The 19469-nt window shown below is 47.4% G+C and overlaps 7 protein-coding genes across 7 annotated transcripts; 2 read left to right on the plus strand and 5 right to left on the minus strand. All coding sequences in view use genetic code 12, as the record gives it.

Moving 5' to 3' along the window:
- Positions 1 to 2322: 2322 nt before the first annotated feature.
- On the plus strand, positions 2323 to 3605 carry CJI96_0004544 (uncharacterized protein; the record flags this gene model as incomplete). Its single annotated transcript, XM_029036796.2, has 2 exons — positions 2323 to 2369; positions 2420 to 3605. The coding sequence occupies 2 exons, from the start codon at positions 2323 to 2325 to the stop codon at positions 3603 to 3605; spliced, it is 1233 nt and encodes a 410-aa protein (XP_028888893.1).
- Positions 3606 to 3700: 95 nt separating this feature from the next.
- CJI96_0004545 (uncharacterized protein) lies at positions 3701 to 5191 on the minus strand (the record flags this gene model as incomplete). The annotated part of the gene is made up of 1 exon (XM_029036797.2): positions 3701 to 5191. The coding sequence occupies one exon, from the start codon at positions 5189 to 5191 to the stop codon at positions 3701 to 3703; it is 1491 nt and encodes a 496-aa protein (XP_028888894.2).
- A 1545-nt stretch (positions 5192 to 6736) lies between these two features.
- Positions 6737 to 7975, plus strand: CDC11 (septin CDC11; the record flags this gene model as incomplete). The annotated part of the gene is made up of 1 exon (XM_029036798.2): positions 6737 to 7975. The coding sequence occupies one exon, from the start codon at positions 6737 to 6739 to the stop codon at positions 7973 to 7975; it is 1239 nt and encodes a 412-aa protein (XP_028888895.2).
- Positions 7976 to 8053: 78 nt separating this feature from the next.
- CJI96_0004547 (coatomer subunit epsilon) lies at positions 8054 to 8998 on the minus strand (the record flags this gene model as incomplete). Its single annotated transcript, XM_029036799.2, has 1 exon — positions 8054 to 8998. The coding sequence occupies one exon, from the start codon at positions 8996 to 8998 to the stop codon at positions 8054 to 8056; it is 945 nt and encodes a 314-aa protein (XP_028888896.2).
- A 116-nt stretch (positions 8999 to 9114) lies between these two features.
- On the minus strand, positions 9115 to 11187 carry CJI96_0004548 (uncharacterized protein; the record flags this gene model as incomplete). The annotated part of the gene is made up of 1 exon (XM_029036800.2): positions 9115 to 11187. The coding sequence occupies one exon, from the start codon at positions 11185 to 11187 to the stop codon at positions 9115 to 9117; it is 2073 nt and encodes a 690-aa protein (XP_028888897.2).
- A 629-nt stretch (positions 11188 to 11816) lies between these two features.
- OPT1 (oligopeptide transporter) lies at positions 11817 to 14147 on the minus strand (the record flags this gene model as incomplete). The annotated part of the gene is made up of 2 exons (XM_054702215.1): positions 11817 to 12233; positions 12294 to 14147. The coding sequence occupies 2 exons, from the start codon at positions 14145 to 14147 to the stop codon at positions 11817 to 11819; spliced, it is 2271 nt and encodes a 756-aa protein (XP_054558190.1).
- Positions 14148 to 15321: 1174 nt separating this feature from the next.
- RNR1 (ribonucleotide-diphosphate reductase subunit) lies at positions 15322 to 17910 on the minus strand (the record flags this gene model as incomplete). Its single annotated transcript, XM_029036802.2, has 1 exon — positions 15322 to 17910. The coding sequence occupies one exon, from the start codon at positions 17908 to 17910 to the stop codon at positions 15322 to 15324; it is 2589 nt and encodes an 862-aa protein (XP_028888899.2).
- Between the last annotated feature and the right edge of the window lie 1559 nt (positions 17911 to 19469).

Raw genomic sequence — 19469 nt, forward strand, 5'->3', positions numbered from 1 at the left:
GAAAATCGCAACGGCTTGGAGAGACACCATTAGCGTTGATTGTGAATGCTTTTCAAGTTCAGATAGACTAGAAGTTTGCGAGCAAATAGTTGGTGATTAGGAGGGTTGACTCTATGAAATTCGTGGTCTTTTGTGGTGGCCAGCGGCTGTCGATGGCAGAAATACTCACAAGTTCGCCACTCAAGTGACCTCCATTCCATCATCACACCTCTTGAACTTCATGGCTGACATTGTGATTGTGACCCACGAATGCCTTTCGAAAAGATCATCGTCAGTCTCGTTACACTGTTTCCACGAGGAGGCAGGAGAAGGAGGGACTTTCACTTTTGACAATGGTAATTTTGAAACGATCAAAAATTCGTCTCGATCAGCCCATTAGGACCTCGACAAAGACTTCTTTGAAACTAGGGCCTTGTGAAGTTTGTTATGCTCCAATTAAAGACACATCAAGGAGAAGAGGTTTCATGCAAATCCGCTAGCACTGTCCGTTTTGGCTTTCTTTGTCAAACACACAGTCAATGTTTGTCATGTTATCAGTATCGGCTTTCAGAGGTGTAAATTCAAGGGCGCTGTATTATCTGAATGTCGTTGGATCTTTATTTAACTTGAAAGCCGTCCAATTGGCCTAAAAATCCTTATACTTCTTTTTCCAATGACAATAAACAAACCCATTCAATTTGGGGTACTGATAGATTTTTTTTGCAAACAACGGTTTCAACTGCACTTTATTTCTAACAATATAGTTTAGCAGCACCCAGCACTATACAGAAATGGGCGTGTGGTCTAGTGGTATGATTCTCGCTTTGGGCGACGGTCTGGTACACCAGACTGACATACAAACATGCGAGAGGCCCTGGGTTCAATTCCCATCTCGCCCCTTCTTTTTTTCTCCTGAAGTCTGACTAGTAGATTTGCAAGTGTGGACTTCGGGCTCGGAAGTCGTCCCGAAGTCGGAGTTCGATTGTGGCCTGACATCTGTGTATATTGTTTGCAAGATCACCTTCCGAAATAGGAACACTAATGACAGATGAAAGCACGCTGAAGAGCAACGACATATTCAGAAGAACGTGGGTTCCAACAATGAAGCTCAAGAGAGCTATATCAAGTCTCAAGGAATTTTTGAATATATCATTGTTCTACGGGTGAGTACTTAGTGATGGTGAAGAAGAATGGCTGCGAAAAAGTGCGGTGGGGCGACGGGAATACACAATGGGATGTACTTTCCTCTTGATTTCTATCCTGGTTTGAAATTTTGATATGGAAGACGCTTCTTTGAAAATTTGAGTGGTTTCTTTCTTGAGTAGACAGTACTTGCTGAGACTACTGAGAGGTTCTCGATTAACTGATAACAAGAGATGTCAACAGCCGTACAGATTGAAGTGTGGAGCCCCGGGAAGAAATTAAGCATCCTTGGTTATTCAAGCAGTGCAGAGGTGCCCATTGAAAAGAGACCAGAAACACGAAGCTACTCTCAAAATATAAACATCTCACTTATCTCTTCAATCACAATGACAAAGGATTTTCTTTTCTACCCAAGTGCCACCTTGTATCGACCATCTATGTGTTGAGTGAAGGGCATAACTAGTTTAGAGAAAAAGACTTAGCTGGAATTGACTGATGAGGATGCCTTGGCGAACTAGCGCTAACCTTATGTAGTTCAAGATCTAAGCGTCCTTATGTAGTTCAAGATCTAAGCGTCCTTTCTACAGATACGACTTCTGCCAAATAAATATCCCTTTCCCAGCTCTGTATACGCTAGCTAGCCAATTTCATTAGATCAGCAAGGAAGCTTACAACCTCTAAATCAAAGAAGTCACGATCCTAAAGAACCTTGGGACTCTCTTGCTGCATTGCGACAATAAAGTATACGGCTCACACAGTGCACAGCGTGATAATGAAAAACGTCAACAGTGAGCACAATACTAGAAGGAAATTTAACAAAACGTCATCAAGCAACCGAAACGTCACTCTCGCTTAATTCCCAGCCAACCAGCCAGTGTCCGTTCTCGGAATCTGTAGAGGCACCATTCCTCGGCTTGGCACTGGGGCGGTTGCACTTTATGGCTGCGAAACCGAAATCCCAGTGAACCAAAGTTAATCACCCGGCGGAGTAAGGAAATGGAAGATGAAATGTCAGTTGCCAAACTTCTTTTACATGCTTAACTCATGGAAACACCTCCCCCTATTTCTTTTCAATTTCAATCGCCGTTTCTGCTAGCCTTGTTTATACCTACCCTTTCTCTATGGCCTGCACTTTGGCGCAACCATATATCCCGGAAAAAGCACACCTCACTACGAACTATCCTCTTTCCTTCAACTGCTATGGGCATCAACAACCCGATCCCCCGGTCCTTGCGGTCCGAGTCAAAGTATGTGCTAATTGTATGCAATTGACTGCGATCCCTAACTAACAATCAAGAAAAGCGGCGAAGATTCTCGCCAGTTTCATCAAGCCTAACCAGTTTGTGGGTGCTGACCAGGTGATTCCTCCTCATGTGTTGAAGAACGCTAAGGGGTTGGCAGTGATCACCGTGCTTAAGGCTGGCTTTTTGTTTTCTGGAAGAGCTGGCTCCGGTGTCATTGTGGCCAGGTTGCCTGACGGCTCGTGGTCACCTCCCAGTGCCATCGTTACTGCCGGTGCCGGTGTTGGAGGGCAAATCGGCGCTGAGCTCACCGATTTCGTGTTTATCTTGAACACGAAAGCTGCCGTCGACACGTTTGCTCAGATGGGCTCTGTCACATTGGGTACCAACATTTCGGTCGCCGCAGGTCCTCTTGGAAGAAACGCCGAGGCTGCCGGTACCGCTTCGTTGGGCTCGGTTTCGGCGGTTTTTGCTTACTCCAAGACAAAAGGTTTGTTTGCTGGTGTGTCGTTGGAAGGTTCTGCCATTGTGGAGAGAAGAGAGGCCAATAGAAAGTTCTACGGTAACAACTGTAAGGCGAGAAACATCTTGGCGGGCCAGGTGGAGGTGCCGCCAGCGTGCGAGCCTCTCATGAGGGTGTTGGAGAGCAGAGTGTTCAACTATAACCTCGACAACGAAGACTACTACGATGATGACTACTACGACGACATCCCCGATGACTTCTCGGACTCCACCTCGGAGTACTCACGTGGCGGTGCCTCCAGAACGCGTAGAAGCAGACGTCATTCAGATGACTATGGTTACTCCGACGACGACTACGACGACGAGCCCAGACGCTCCTACAACCGCAATGAATCTTACAGCAAAGGCTCCAGAGGTGGCGCTGGTCGACGCTCGGCCTGGGAAGACAACATTTATGATGGGCCCTCGGGCAGAAATCGCAGAGACTCCGATATCGACAACTTGGGGCTGAGGCTCAACAAAACCAGACTTGGCGACAGCGGCAGCAGCCCTTCGAGGCCGACCGCGTCCAAACCAAACTTTGGCGGAGCCCAGAAATCCAACGCTACTCAGGCAATCGCCCTTTACACATTCAAAGGTGAGCAATCTGGCGATTTGCCCTTCAAGAAAGGTGATGTCATCGACATCTTGAAGAAGTCCGAAACGACAGACGACTGGTGGACCGGCAGAAACAACGGTGCCACTGGTATATTCCCCGCCAACTACGTCGAGTTAATATAGGCGGCTTGTTCTTTGAATCACTTTATGTGGGATTCCTACATACGTAACACTATAACCCATTGTACAATATATATCAATCAATTCTATAACCCATTTTAAACCCTAAAAACCTGCTCAATGAAGTGACGCACCACAACCTTGCCCTCGGCAAAGTTTGGATCGTTATGTCTGTGGATGACCGCTGCATGTGTAGCCTTTGTGTTTCTGATGATCACAGGGTACTTGTTCCACTGAAGTGTGTTCAACCCTTCGACAATCTTTTCCTGCTTCCAGTTGAAATTAAGCTTGAAGTCGTTCTTAACTTCTTTGCCCTTTAAGTTGACTAAGCTGGGCTTCGGAAGAAGCTTGCCCTCCTCACTGGAATAATTGTCATCCGAACATGGTCTTGAAAGTGGCGCCTTCTTCTTGGCCACACTGTAATGGTAATCATAGTAACTTGCACTGTCCACTGCTTTAAAGATGGAGTCGACAAAAACCTCGGCTTTATCGTGCATTCTCTCCTCGATCGCCTCCAAATACGTCTCTTCATGATCCAGGTCAGGTTTCTCCAAGTCTCTAAACTCCTTCCTCGTCAACTTAGGGCCCTTCTCAAGATCAGATTCGTCCACATTGTCCTGAACCAAGTCATACAACACAGCAAGGCTGTTGGGGCTCTCCTTGTAAAAGTTGCGGATTCTCCTATTGAGTTGCACTCTCTGCCAAATTGCATTAGACAAGAGGTAGACTGAGTACACGGGCATAATCACCACTAGGGAGGCCAACACCTTGATCCACACAAACGCCTTATACACCCAGCGCTTGGGGCTGAACCAATGTTTTTTGCTTTGACGCACGATCTTGCTAAACGAAATGGATTTCGAGAAGTCGATGACGTTGGGCTCGTACCCCTTGATGTACTGAAAGTTGTAGGCGCTGCGGGACTCGTTCACCATCGAGTTGAACGGGTCAACATTCGAGATAAACGTGGTGTACCAGCTTGTTCTCTTATCGTTGATGGCATTGCCGTAAAGGGAGCGATGAGCAAAACGGGCCAACGCCTTGTAAAACGGTGACTTCGAGTCTGCCATCCACACAAGCAAGGGCAACCTGTCATCATTCCCCACCGTAGCAGTCTTGTCCCTCAAGAACATCTGTTGTCCCGTATACACCAACACATAGGGGGCCACCAAGTTGAAGATCTTGGACGAAAGCGACAGACTCACGCTATTTGTGCCAACATGGGGTGTGCAAAACGTGACAAAGTGAACAGGCTGCACCTCGTCAAAGTACCTGTGGTGGTACAAGATGCCCAAGGCATAACGAGACATGAGGCCTCCTAGCGAGTAGCCGATAACCGAGAGCTTGGTGACCTTGCCTGTCTCATTTAGACGATCAGTTTCGGCAAAAATCTCGTCAGCCACGCGTTTCCCGTTCACGTCGATGCCGTCGTAGGTTTTGTAGCCAGAATGGGAGCCTGTTTTGTAAACAACAATCTTATCTTCTCCATTAGCAGCCAGACTGTAGCGCTGTATCTGGTCTGCCAAATAGGACATGTGGGAGGAGTTTCCCCAGATTCCGTGCACAAGCACGACCAAATGATAAGGCATAACGAGGAGTTAGAAGAGCAAAAATTTAGCGAAAAGTAAATGTCTCTGCAAAACGGTCAATATATAAACGGGTCTGTTGGAGGCTGCAATATATATAGAGGGGTTTGTATGCCCTACATGGTGAATGTGATTTTTAGAAGCGGTTGCGAAAAAAAAAGCGGGTCCTACTAAGTGCACTTGAAAAGTCCGAGCCAGACGCAAAACGGTGACCCTGAAGGGAAATTCAGAAAAAGATAAAAGTGGAGCGGAATGCTTAAGCCCTAGTGAAGTGGAGAATAGTGACTGAAAGTGAAGGATCTGCTTCCTATTCTGTTTTTGTCGAGATCCCTGCTTATCTATTATTTCCAGACCTAGTCGAGACGTTGGGGTTTGGGGGGATGGCACCGAGGCACTTGCACGTGACGCAAAGTGCCATTGTGAATGGACAAACACATGGAGCTTTTAGTTGGGGGTTATTTTTGTTTTAGTGCCCTGCGCTTTCACCTACGTGTGTCGATTTGATTTCTCTTTTGTGTACAAAAGGCTCTACTTTGTATTTGTGCCATTTGCGCTTTGGCCATGTGCGGGCATTTGCAATAGTTGCGAAACCCAATACAATCGTGGTTAGACCACTCGAGAGAAAGGTGAGGAATTGATGTGATAGTATTACTGTGGATTTCTGGTTGGAAGCTAACAGATTGAGTGTCGAAATGATTATTTGTCTTTCGTTGGTGATTTGGTCGATGTGCGGTTAAATTCCTGTTGGGGATATCGTGCCTCGAGGACTATGATTTTAGGTATAGTAATGGGGATTTTTAGGCTGTCAACAATGGATGCTTCAAAAGTGTACGGATTCTTCAATTTTGTGATCTACGTGGACTTGCAGATTTTTGTCTCCACATTTAAAGTGCTTGAGAACTTGCGCTTTGGGTGCAAATTTCCCGAGGGCATGAATACTCTTCAGGTTACTTGGAGGATTACTCTGGACAAGTCTTGGAAGAAAGAGATGTGGTTGGGGTTAAATGATGCATTTGCTTGCGGAGTTAGGACTTAAGCTCAGCGGGACCGAGTAGACGAAATTTGGTTGTTTCTCTCTTCTCTTCGCTTTTTATAACGTAATTTTATGTTCTCAGCGATTCAAAACTGTGCAACTATATTCTGGGGCTATACGTGCTGAAGTTTTGGGATGCAACTATGAGGGACAAGCGAAAAAGACAAAAGTATGAGAGGCTTCGCTCAAATGCATGAAAAGTCAAGAAAAAGTCAATAATTTTGCTACTACAAGAAGATAGACTTCCACTTGCTTTATGAGTAAGTTGGCATTAAGTAGTCTGCGATCGAGACGGTCTCAACAGGAGAAATTGGGCACCCCTTACACGTGATTCAGGCGCACGTGATTCCACACCATAGCCGACAATATTTCTCCCAACAAAAGGATAAGTATCCCAAGCACCTCGTCCCGTTCCATATCTTCGTTTCCGTCTCTCAACTCAACTACCTCCTAGCATTAGCCCCATTAGTCAAGTGCCAAAAAGTGGTGGACTCCGGTGTTACCTGCAGGTCTCTATGGACGTGTCGCTTTTGCGAGTAAACACAGCACCCTTCAACTACAATTCACCGCCAATGTCGTTCCAGGATTACAACACGTCGTCGCTGGCGTTGAGAAAAAGAAGGACCATCAAGAAGTCCATCAACTTCTCTGCCATGATCATAGGTGAGTCCGGCTCCGGCCGCTCCACCTTGATCAATTCGTTGTGTGGTGGGAATTCCATCGTGCCCACGTCACTGACGGCAGGGCAGGACCCTTTTCTGAAGAAGCTCACCTTGAGACACGAGAACGTCGAATTGGAAGATAACGAGGGCCATAAGATCTCGTTGAACATCATTGATACGCCCAATTTCGCCAACGCCATCAATTGCGACGACGACTTTAAAATTATCGTGGATTTTATCAGACACCAGTACGACGAGGTGCTCTTGGAAGAGAGTAGGGTCAAGCGTAACCCTCGGTTCAAAGATGGCAGGATCCACGTGTTGATTTACTTGATCAACGCCACGGGCCACGGTCTCTCAGAAATTGACGTGAAGTTCTTGCAGCACGTCAGTGGGCTCGTAAATGTGATACCTGTCATTGCCAAAGCAGACTCATTGACCCCTGCAGAATTGAAATTGAACAAGAGACTCATCTTGGAGGACCTCAACAACTACAAGATTGAATATTACAAGTTCAACGAGTACGAGTACGAGGAAGACTATATCGACGACGAGATCATCGAATATAATAAATATTTGAACTCCTTGATCCCCTTCGCCATCATTGGTGCCAACAAGTTCCAGGAGCTGGGTGATGAAGACGATCTCTTGAAGCTAAGAGTTTTGAACCCAGCATACGCGAAGCCCATCAACATTGAGTTGCCCGAATTCAATGACTTCACGATATTGAAGAATATTCTTTTGATCACACATCTCAACGAATTTAAGGAGAGGACACACGACGTCATTTACGAAAATTACAGAACGGAAGCGTTGTCGGGTAAGAAGTTTTCCTACAGCAATTACGACGGAAATGAGGAGGATGGCTCAAATAAGGACGATGAGTCAGCCAGCTATCTAATGAAAGAGGAACAGATCAAGTTGGAGGAAGAGAGATTGAAAAAATTCGAAGAAAGAGTGCATCAGGATTTGATCAACAAGAGAAAAGAGCTCTTGGAAAGAGAAAATGAGTTGAAGGAGATCGAAAAGAGGCTACTCGCAGAGGGGTTGAAGCTCAACGAAGAAGGTGAAGTGGTCAAGATAGACGAGTGAACTAGGGATATAGTTAAACGAATGAAAAATGCAAAAAGGTAAGATCTTCTCTTTCTAATATACACATCATGGATTTCTCTAAGTAGCAGTCTGGTACTTGCTGACGATCTCATCGAACTTGGCCTCTTTTTCGGCCAAGTCAGCTAGTAACTGGTGCTCAGGGTTTGACTCTTTCAAGTGCTGCAACAAGGACTCGACGTTGGCGCCGTTGTTAGTGAGATAATCGAAAGTGACCTGGTTGGCGAGAAAATCGTCATTCTCGTTGCCCTTGTAGTTAAGAGCATTAATCTGGTTCAACAACTCCTTGGCCTCGGGCAAGTGCTTTAATTGCATCGTCATGACGAACAAAACGTTCAAAATGCGGAACTTGCCCTGAGGATCATCTTCAAAGTCTGAAGACAACATCTCGTCGTAGAAATAAAATGCGTTTGAAATATTGTCCGACTCTCCCTTGATGGACAAGATCCAGCTCTCCAAAACCTGGTATATGATATTATCTCTTGCTTGTGGAGGGAAGTTCTGGAAGCCAGTGTAGATTTTGTATGCCTCCGAAAAGTTCTCTCTAACCAAGTACAACTGAACCAAGATCAAGTAAGGCTCCAACTCTTTGACGTTGTTTGTGTTGTAGTTTGTGTACTTGACTAGAAGCTGTATCGCAAGGGGGACATCTTTTTTGAACTTGACGTAGTAGAGGGCAGTAAGGATAGCCTGCAATTCAAACTCAGGATTCACCACATCATCAAAGTAGGTGGACTCGTCTGTACCGAAAGTCATCAAATCGTTCCAGGCCTGCAAGACATCAAACACCTGAGTCTGCTCTGGGAATATCAGCTTACCATTGTCGATCAATTGGGAAGCATCTTGGGATAACGCTACGCTCGATCTCACTTGAAACTCAATCACCTTGAGCTGATTATCTCTGGAAAAACTGTCCAAAGAATATGACAAGACTTTGTGGTGTTGGCTTGTGAAGAATTGGTTTCTGATTGTGTACAACTCGCCCGAGTCGCTAAAGTCGTCCATATTGTTCGTGGTTGTCTGTTTCTGTTTTCTGTCGACGTGTATATGGCTCTGAGAAATTGATAGTGTGGGCATATACAGGTCGCACCAAATTCGGTTGCAAAAAACTAGAGTTGGGCTTAAGTCACTCCAGCGGCTGCCATGGTAAGATTGAATCCGGGATACGAGAGGATGTAAGCTTTTGTATAGTCTCCGTGTTTCTTGCTCAGTGGGTCGTATCTTGCGATTCTTAAGTAGAGGTCGATCTCCTCCTCATCTTGTGTAGCCATCTTAACAAGATCATTGAGGAATTCATTGGTGCTGATAAGTTGTGTCATGTTGAGGCTTCCTTGATTCTCATCCAAATATCTCTCGACATCATTGATCAAGAGTGATACATGCGTGTATCTTGTAAGCTCCTGTCCTACGACGGCATTTTCTTCCTCCGTGGCCTCTGGGAAGCTGTCTTCCCAGTAGAGCATGCCTTTGTCAGGATTCACATCGAAGATCATTGGCGGCGTGATATTTCCCTCGGGCTCACCACGTAAAAGCGACACGTTTGTCTCAGCGATAGAGGCGTAGCCCCAGCGAGCAACACCGGAGAGGAAGAGACCAAGTAAAATCCCTTGGAACACATATGCGGTGCGGCCTCTTGTAGAGCAACCAGGGATGAAAATCAAGGCGAAAATGTAGTGGTGGATACGAAGAGTGAGTCCAGGTATCCATGCTAAAAGGAACAATGCAGCAATCATTAGAATGTAGATCTTGATGAGTCTGTTGAATCGTCCTGAAAGCCATACAGCATATGCCTGAGTAATTACACAAACAAGAATTATCACTGAAAAGATCGATACTGTGAGAAGGGCGCCAGGTTGATTCTGAAGATCTTTCCATGTAAGCCTATCGACAGGCAATCTATCGAAGGTTATGTTGTTGAGTATACCTAGCCAAAAAAATGGGTACCAAAATATGAGTCTTGACATTGGTGAGCTTGAAGGCTCCATGGGAGAAATGGGAGCTTCTCTTTCTTCTTGTGGCTTACTGAAAGTTCGCTTTATACTCACCTTCCACAAAAAGTACATTACGAAGCAAGTTGGCAAAAATCGGCCCAAGCTGAGCGAGATCAATTCGTAGAAGGTCTCCAGACGAGCAGGGTCTACAAGTGTAGGCGGATCGGTGGCCAAGCTAATGGTCCAGAATCCCACAGACATGAGGCCCCATATAAAAACAGCAGATGAGCCCAATATGACCAATGGTATGCCAAGGACAACGTTCATGATCAACACAACGAGCCTGGGGTCTTTGCAATGCGACACCGAGGCGTCGATGTCCTTAAACACGTATGAGGATGGGAAAAACGATTTAAATGCAATAGAGTCGGAAACGCCGTACTTGCCTTTAGTCGCTTCAAACGAGGTTTGTGGCCCGCTTTTGAATGAAGCTCTAGCGCAACCACCAAAGAAAGGAGAAATGATCCCTGCGTGGACGCCAGCCCCACAAGGAAATGAGTCCGCTCTATAAGGGTGTGTGATAGCACCATCTTTTCCACTATCTTTGCTTCCTCCACCCACAAAAAAACCCCTGTACTTGATCATCTGGTCCCCTACTGCCCTCAGGGAGTAGAGCCAGCTGCCCCTATCACAAAGAGCAGGACATCTGATGATCACATCCTCATCTTCAGGAAGTTTTGGGCAAAGATGGGCATCTAGTCCACATGCAGCGTTTTTCCCCTTCCAGAAGTCCACTGCACCTTCACAAGTAAGAGAGATCGCCGAGGCGTCTGGATCACCACTTACTTGGGGCACCTCAGTGAAGTACGGAAGTAGCACTCGTGCCCAAATAGCTACCCACACAAGCACGTATAGCAATAAAGCGATGATTCGAACATTGGGAGAAGTTTTTTGCCGGAATCTATCTGGAAGAAGCTCTAGCGGTCTGAGCTTAGAGATGGGTCGAGGTGGGTCGTCCCTAGGATACGCAGGACCCAGAACCAATGCAGAAAAGAAGCTCTTGACCGAATCTTTCCATGTCTGAGGATGCCACGGGGCCCAGCGGGTTCCCTGGGGTTCGGGCTCTGGGGAAGATGTAGATGGGTTTAAGGATGTAGTGGGATCAGCAGAGGAAGTGCCCCCCGACCGCTCCAAGTCGGTATCAGGTTCGAGATCAGCGTCTTTGTTTGCTGCCAATAGCGACAGCCTTTGCTCATCAGACATGAATATGAAGGTGGAAGGAGGAAGTCAGCTAAAGCTGTAGATAGGGAGACAGATTTCTCGGTATCTACGATCGGTCCTGTGTCGGATAAACTGATAGAGAGGCCGACCCGGGAACAATAGTATGGAAGGACCATTATATACATAAATTTAAGCAAATTGATGCAGGGGCAATAGATAAGCTTTGTTACTTTGTAATTGTTCAATGTTATTTCCTTTTTCTTCTTTCTTTTTCATGTGTTTGATCAATTCTGTACGACAATGGTTGATCCTGGTATGTCTTGCGAACCACTTTGTACTCCACATTTTTTTTTAGTTGGTCCACAAATAATTGTCAACTTCTTCTTCTCTCGTTCTTTCAATCCTTTTATTTTTCCTGAATTATGTGGTCCCTAAAGAAAGATCAGATGACTTGTTTAAATAAGATCGATCAAGAAGTCTATTTTCAACTCATACATAAAACGAAAAAGACCTGTGAGATTTTGATACATCTTGCGCCTTCACCTGAAGTAAACTAACTACGCTCTTCATTCTCATTCTTGCAATATCACAAACGTTTAATCAAAAAATCTTGAGCCGATTTGGGTCAAGCAAATTAACCTATGTACCATTAGAAATAGAAGTCCCATTCATCACCAGGTGTCTGGGCCAATAGCCTCTCCTGGTTTAAGAATCTTGCTCACAGCCGTACCGTTGGTGTCAGCAGTGTTGATGACGTTGTTTCCCCACCAATCAGGGAACGAGGCGTTTGTCAAGTTCAAGCACAAGAAAATGATCAAGGATGCCCACGCCAACCCAATGTCCAAACCAGCGGAAAGAGAGTAGTTGTACTTGAAGTACCAGTGGGTGAATCTCTTCTTGATGAAAACACCAAAGATGATACCAACGGCACAGTAGTTGACGTAGTTGTATGGAGTGGCTGGAGGAATCATACCTGTACCCGAGAAGAACACGGGCCAGTTGAGCCATCTAACGGGCGAGTTGGGCCATCTCTTGCAGATGAGCCAGTTGACCACTGGCAAAAATCCAAGCAAGAAGAAGAACAACAACTTGTAGTAGATTTGGCCCTGACTGAAAATTCTCTCTGGACCAATGGCGCCCTAAATGACCGAGGCCTGGAAGAACACTCTACCGTTAGGACAAGTGTAGTGATTCTTCTGCTGAGGGTCACACAAGTTATCGATGCTGCCGTAGGCCCATCTCAAAACACCAATCTGGACAAGAGAGCCCCAAATGGTGGCAAGCATCTGTGCCCAGAACAAAAGACGGGGCTTGATCTTCATGTAGTGGCCGAGCTTCATGTCCTGAGCAAAAGTGACCGCCTGGTTGTTGGTGATGTAACCGTAAGTCTTGAAAAACATCATGGCCAATGGCTTACCAGGGACCATGTAGCCGATGATGAACTCGGTGACCACGTTTAAGCCAACGGCAATGTTGGTGATGGAGTAGATGATACCAACAGGCAACAAGAAGAAAACAGCAATGAGAAGAGCCACAATAAGGGCCCACACGGGCATCTCGGTGTTCCACACTCTGATGGTGACGATGGAAAGGGCGAACGCACAGAGGAAAACAATCAAGAACCACCACTCAGGGATGTTTTTGTAGTTTTTCATCAATCTCTGGTGAACATCGGGTCTGTCCTTCTGTCTGATCTGGTTCCAGATATCGTGGCCGTGGAAAAGAGCTGTGTGGACCACGGTGGCAATGATGGAGGCGAAAGACACACCGTAGGAGATGGCGAAGGTGGTGGACATGAACAACGGCGAGTACTCCTTGTAGGCCTTTTCGTTGAAAGTCAAGTTCTCGGTGTTCATGATTCTCAGCACATTGTAGGATTCGCCGTATCTGTCGAAGTTGGTCGACAGCGACAAGGGGAGGTACTGGGACCACCAGGTGTTTGTGTAGTAGATGGCAGACACACAGACCCAGTAAATGATGACGATGGAAAGGGCAATGGTGAGAATGACGGAGGCAGGAGGAATCAAGGGGGAGCCGACGTAGCCGGCGATCTGGTTCCAGTCAAAAGTGATGGGCATCAACCCCATGCCTGAGGAAGCACCAAAAACCTGATTGACCACAGCGTTATCGGGAGCAATCCACGTAGGCCAGGCAAAGTACGACAAGGCCTGGAACATGTAGCCGGGGAAGAAGTACCACACAAAGGAGGAGCAGAACACAATGGCGAAAAAAGCGTATCTGGAGATCCTCCAGCCGTTGGCCACATGGTTCTCGTTAACGTGCATGTTTGTCAAGAAGGTAGCGGTAACCAAGTTGGCGGGCCACACTGCCGATGGCGCCTCCACGAGGATTTTTCTGGCCATGCCAGCAAGCGAGAAGCCGATGATCTGGGTGGAGAGAATGGCACAGATGGCAAAACCGACGCCGTAATCAGAATTGTAGAACTTGTTCTGCGCCAAAAGAATGTCGGTAGCGTAAGCAGCACCACCGCCAAAGGAAACCGAGCCCATGATGGTGATGATGGTGTGCTCCTTCAAGTTGAAGGGCCCGGGGTTCAACGGCATTCCAAAAATCTTGATATCGGGCATGATGTACTGCCAGCCACGCCCAAGCGGGTAGGCCAAGATGGAGGTGACGTAGGTGGTGATGGAGAAGGCAGGAGCGTGGAAGGAGAAGAGTAAGTTCATCCCACACCCCAACGTGGTCAAGATGAACCCCAACACCCACATACGAATGGTGCTCTGGGGAATCAGCGGGTCGTCAGTCGAGGGCACCGAGGCTCTCACTTCTGGGTACGGCGAGTCGTCCTCAACCGTGATGGCAGCATAGCCGTCCTTGGAAATTTCAGCAGCAATAGCATGGTCGATGGGATCGTACTCCTGGGACTTGGACACCACAAGCGCCACGGGGGTATCGTCTTCAGAAGAGTTCAGCACATTCTTCTCCTCGTGCGAGAGGTCGACCTGGCGCTCTTTGAAGAGCGTCGCCTTGATCTTGTCCATGGTGGAGGGCTATGGAAATGGCTGCGAAAAAAAAATGTCAACCTTTAGAGAAATCTGCTTACGCGGCCTATATATGGCAGAGGGCAGCGAAGGGCACAGTGCCGTGGCTCTGTAACTGATGGCACGCACGATACAGAGCTTATCAGGGCGCTGGGGCGCCGCAGAGGGTGGTGCTTGCAGCGAGGGCCCTCAGCGGGAAAACTGGCAGGCCCTCACTCCAAGGGCAAGAAGTCACCAATAAATCAGAAATAAAAAAAAAGATTACCCGAGAACTGCCAAAATCGTGCAAAAAATGCAAACAAATTGCAAAAACTGAAGGCAGTATCCAAGGTTTCTGGTGATTTTCACATCATCGACGGTTGAAGCGGATTGTTTTTTTCCTCTTTGGTGTTGGTTCGTGTTGCACGGCTGTGGGGGAAGACCGTGGAGGAGAGCGACAAAAAAAAAAGAACAATCCCAGGGCGCCAGAGGGGACCGGCCCGATGGGCCCGCGCAGTGATGCTGAAACAAGCTCCAAGGTCAGCGCCAGGGCCAAGACGCACTTTGACAGGCCAAGCACAAGGTTGACAGATTGAGAGCAGAAAGGGGCCCCAAACGGCGAATTGTTCAAGCTGCTCGGTGGTTATTTTGCTTTTTTGGTTTTCTTTTGTGACTTTATTTGTGTGTCATTGGCAGGTGCCAGGTGATAGCCCTGGGTGCTTATTAGGTGCCGGTGCCGCCTGGAGCCGTACGGTGAGAAGGCTTCGGCCGGGAGCGAAACCGGCGAAACAAAAGGGCGCTTGCTCGCTGCTCGCTTGCGGGAAGAATGTCATCGCGCCGAGATCGCGCAATGTGTCATCGAGCGACGGGCTGCTGCGAATAACGAGATGCTGGGATTGCCTTGAAGTTGACGTTGACGAGACGGTGAAGATGATTTCGTGAAAAGTGCCCTCTGTGTGAAGTTTTTGTGATCTTATCGCCCTTTAATCATGTGGCTTCTGGGGGGCTTTCATGGGGGCTTTGCCGTGTGGCTACCTTCGCCTGTTTGACATCGGTTGTTCTCTGCAGACACCCGCGCTCCACACTGGCCTGTGTGGCAGCTGCCTGCCTTCCCCCGCCTACAACTCTCTTATCGTGGTATTAACATTAAACTTGACATTCCTTCCGGTAAACTACTTCCTGCTTTCCCTTGCGCTCATCCCGAGCACATCGTGCACGACTCTGGGTTGTTGATCGCACACGCAATCACCTGCGAGCTGTAGATGTCGCTCTCCTCCCCGTCTTGCTTCTCTTCACCTTTCTTCTCCTCGGCCTTTTCCCCAATGTGCAACTCCGCAACCAGATTCTCCAACGATGAGGGCTCCGTCGACACCGCACGCGCGTTCTCCTCGCTGACACTCGTCACGTTGGGCAGTGGGGTCTGCGACTCTCCTGTAAGCCTCTTCGGAAGGTACTTTCTCTGGTTCAACTTCTCTAAGAGGGCAACCGTCTTTCCGGCCTCGCCAACAGCGTTCTTGTCGATGGTGAACTGGATGGCCGCTGCCGCCGCCTGTGTTCTCAAGTAGTACATCCCTGTCTTCAATCCCTTCTTCCATCCGTAGAAGTGCATCGACGTCAACTTACCCATGGTAGGGTCCTTGATGTGGATGTTCAACGACTGTGACTGGTCAATGAACGCGGCTCTGTCTGCTGCCATGTCAATGATGTGCTTCTGCGAGATCTCCCACACCGTCTTGTACAATGCCTTGATCTCGTCCGGCACGTTGGGCAACGACTGGATCGACCCGTTGTTGGCAATAATGTTGTTCTTCATAGCATCGTTCCAGATACCCAAGTCAACCAAGTCCTTCAACATGTGAGGGTTGACGATCTGGAACTCACCGGCAAGCACTCTTCTCGAGTAAATGTTCGAGGTGTATGGCTCGAAACACTCGTTGTTACCCAAGATTTGAGAAGTAGATGCCGTAGGCATTGGTGCCACGAGCAACGAGTTTCTGAGTCCGTGCTTGGCCATCTTCTGCTTCAAGGTGTCCCAATCCCACAACTCAGTGGGCTTTCTGCCCCACAAGTCATACTGCAACAAGCCCTTGGATGCTGGAGATCCCTCATAGGTCTCGTAAGGACCTTCCTCAGCTGCCAACTCGATAGAAGCTTCGACGGCAGCGTGGTAGATGGTCTCGAAGATCTGGATGTTCAACTCCTTGGCTTCTTGCGAGTCAAATGGCAATCTCAAGCTCATGAACGCGTCGGCGAGACCTTGCACACCGAGCGCAATAGGTCTGTTCTTGAAGTTGGATCTTCTGGCCTCCTCAACTGGATAGTAGTTACGGTCAATAATTCTGTTCAAGTTTCTCGTGACAACCTTGGTCACCTCGTGCAACTTGTCAAAGTCGTACCAGCAAGAAGTGGTGTCCTTCTGGACGAAAGAAGGCAAGGCAATAGAGGCCAAGTTACACACGGCAACCTCCTCTGGAGAAGAATACTCGACAATCTCGCAACACAAGTTGGAGGACTTGATAATACCCAAGTTCTTCTGGTTAGTCTTTTGATTGCAGGCATCCTTGTACAACATGAATGGAGTACCGGTCTCGGTCTGGGCCTCCAAGATGGAGTACCAAAGCTTCTGGGCCTTGATGGTGGACCTTCCACGGCCTTCCTTTTCGTACTTTTCATACAAGGCAACGAACTCGTCACCGTAGCAGTCAGCCAAGCCAGGAGCTTCGTTAGGAGAAAACAAAGTCCAGTCGCCATTCAGCTCGACTCTCTTCATGAACAAGTCTGGGATCCAAAGAGCAGGGAACAAGTCTCTAGCTCTAATCTCTTCTTTACCGTGGTTCTTTCTGATGTCGATGAAGTCAAAGATGTCTGAGTGCCATGGCTCCAAGTAGAGAGCAAAGGCACCAGGTCTCTTGTTACCACCCTGATCGACGTAACGGGCAGTGTTGTTGAACACACGCACCATGGGGATAATACCGTTGGAAGTACCGTTTGTTCCAGCAATGTAAGCACCAGTGCCTCTGATGTTGTGGATGTGCAAACCGATACCACCAGCACTCTTAGAAATCAAGGCACACGTCTTCAACGTGTCGTAGATACCATCGATGGAGTCCTCCTTCATGGCAACAAGGAAACAAGAGGACATCTGGGGGCTAGGAGTACCAGCGTTGAACAAAGTTGGAGAACCGTGGGTGAAGTATCTCTGGGACATCAAATTGTACGTCTCGATGACACGCTCAATGTCTTTGCCATGAATACCAACTGCAACTCTCATGAGCAAGTGCTGGGGTCTTTCGGCAACTTTCCCATTCACTCTAAGCAAGTAGGACCTCTCCAAGGTCTTGAAGCCGAAGTAATTGTAGTTGAAGTCTCTGTCGTAGACTATGGCCGAGTTCAACTCGTTCTCGTGCTCACAGATGATGTCATAAGTCTCTTTGGAAATCATGGGCGAGTGCAAGCCGGTCTTTGGGTTGACGTACTCCCACAAGATCTTGGCCACCTGGGAGAACTGCTTGGTGGTCTGCTTGTGCAAGTTCGACACCGCTATTCTGGCAGCCAAAATCGCATAGTCTGGGTGGATGGTCGTCATGTAGGCGGCGGTCTCAGCAGCCAAGTTGTCCAACTCGATGGTGGTAACTCCTTGGTAGACTCCCGAGATCACTCTCTGGGTGATGGCAACGGCATCGACATGCTCCGTGTCCAAGCCGTAGCACAACCTCTGCACTCTGGCGGTGATTTTGTCGAAGCGCACGGGCTCCTTGTGGCCGTCTCTCTTGTAGACGTACATGGTGGGAGGAAAAGGAGGATGATCAAAAAAAGTCAGGAAAAACCGGTAGGAAAGAGCAGGCGGCCTGAATATATAGTACGCGTGTGCACAGAAAATTTTGTTACAAATCAAAACAAACCCGTCGGGGGATCACAAGGCGTGTCGCGCGACACAAGATATGAGCACGAGTACCGCGTAAGAGGCAGCAATCTCGGTTACCTCTGTCATTGGGTGGAGGGAAGAAAAAGGAAAGTGAACGGTTTTCAGGAGAAAATAGAGGATTTTCAAGATGGAGGTTTAGAAGGTGAAATTAGAAAGGTTGATTTGAGTGGATTTGTCATGGGCTTTGCTTTTCCTTTGTACTGAACAATGTTGCTTACAAATGTCGAAGAATGGCTGCGAAAAGACCCACATAGACTGATATAGACACCCAGAAGACCTGAGAAATAGAAACCCTCCACTCTTAACAAGAGAAGTAGCATTCGGTTAATGAATTGACCTGAGCAGTGTGGGAATTGTAGCCTGGTCTTGTATTTTCACTAACTTATAGTGTTGTTTTACCTCTCTCATTGGGTCTTTTTCCACCCTGTGTTCTACGCTGAACTGTAAAACCGTAATGAATTATTCTTCAATTACTGGTCCACGTTCTTTTCAAAGTTGACACGACCACGTTCTCCATAACACGTCCACATCGTCAAGTTGTTACTTTTTAGCTCTCTTTACGATTTCCGGGTGGGTCTCCGGATCGGAGCGCCTTCGACACAGGTTGTTTGTATACGGCTGCAAACAGGCTTCCTTATGCCTGATAACACAATCAAAACATCCTCATCGGGTAACAATAACGAGGAAGCCCTTGATTTGGGGAGATTCTGATCCAGTTTACCTTGTTTCACATCTGGCTAACATTGATATTGGTTTTTGGCTTTTTCTTTCTCATGCCTCTCAGGATAGTACATCTATAACCAATTTCATCGAACGCGCTCGCGTGGGCCGCTAAGAACGTGTATCGTGGACGTGTATCTGTGTGTCGTGAGGTGTTGACGAATTTCCTGTTAGGGCATATTAATTGTGTGGATCCAGTTCCTGTTTGTGACCGATCGAAGTTGATTGCTGTGGAATGCTGGTCAATGTGTGGACTGGACTTGAGTACGTGGTTGTGGAATTGAACAAATTAGGCATCCAGGTAGCCGATTCAGGTACGTTTTGTAGATAAGGGGTGATTTTGGACTGATTTAGTGGTTCTTTAAGTGATGCTAGTTGAGCATTTAGGGGAGGCGAGACCGATACAGAGCAAACTCTGGGCTGACACCTTCGTCCTGTGAGAAGAAAAGATAATATCAAATTTTGCCTGATTTCTTTTAAACTTTTAGAAGGTAAGTTCACTCTTCTGGATCAATACAAGCCACGCATGTATATACACTGGTCTTGAGGAGTTGACAGAATTGAGTGCTCATATTGCGACGACAATAAGCAAAGATGGTGGATTTATTGGAAAGCATCGCCAGGATTGTTCTGAGTCCATACCCCTAAACATCTGTCTTCAGGTGAGCTCAACGGTTTCAGAGTAGGTTCAAAGCATC

This window comes from Candidozyma auris, chromosome 5 (assembly GCF_003013715.1).
Source record: "Candidozyma auris chromosome 5, complete sequence".
Classification (NCBI taxonomy): domain Eukaryota; kingdom Fungi; phylum Ascomycota; class Pichiomycetes; order Serinales; family Metschnikowiaceae; genus Candidozyma; species Candidozyma auris.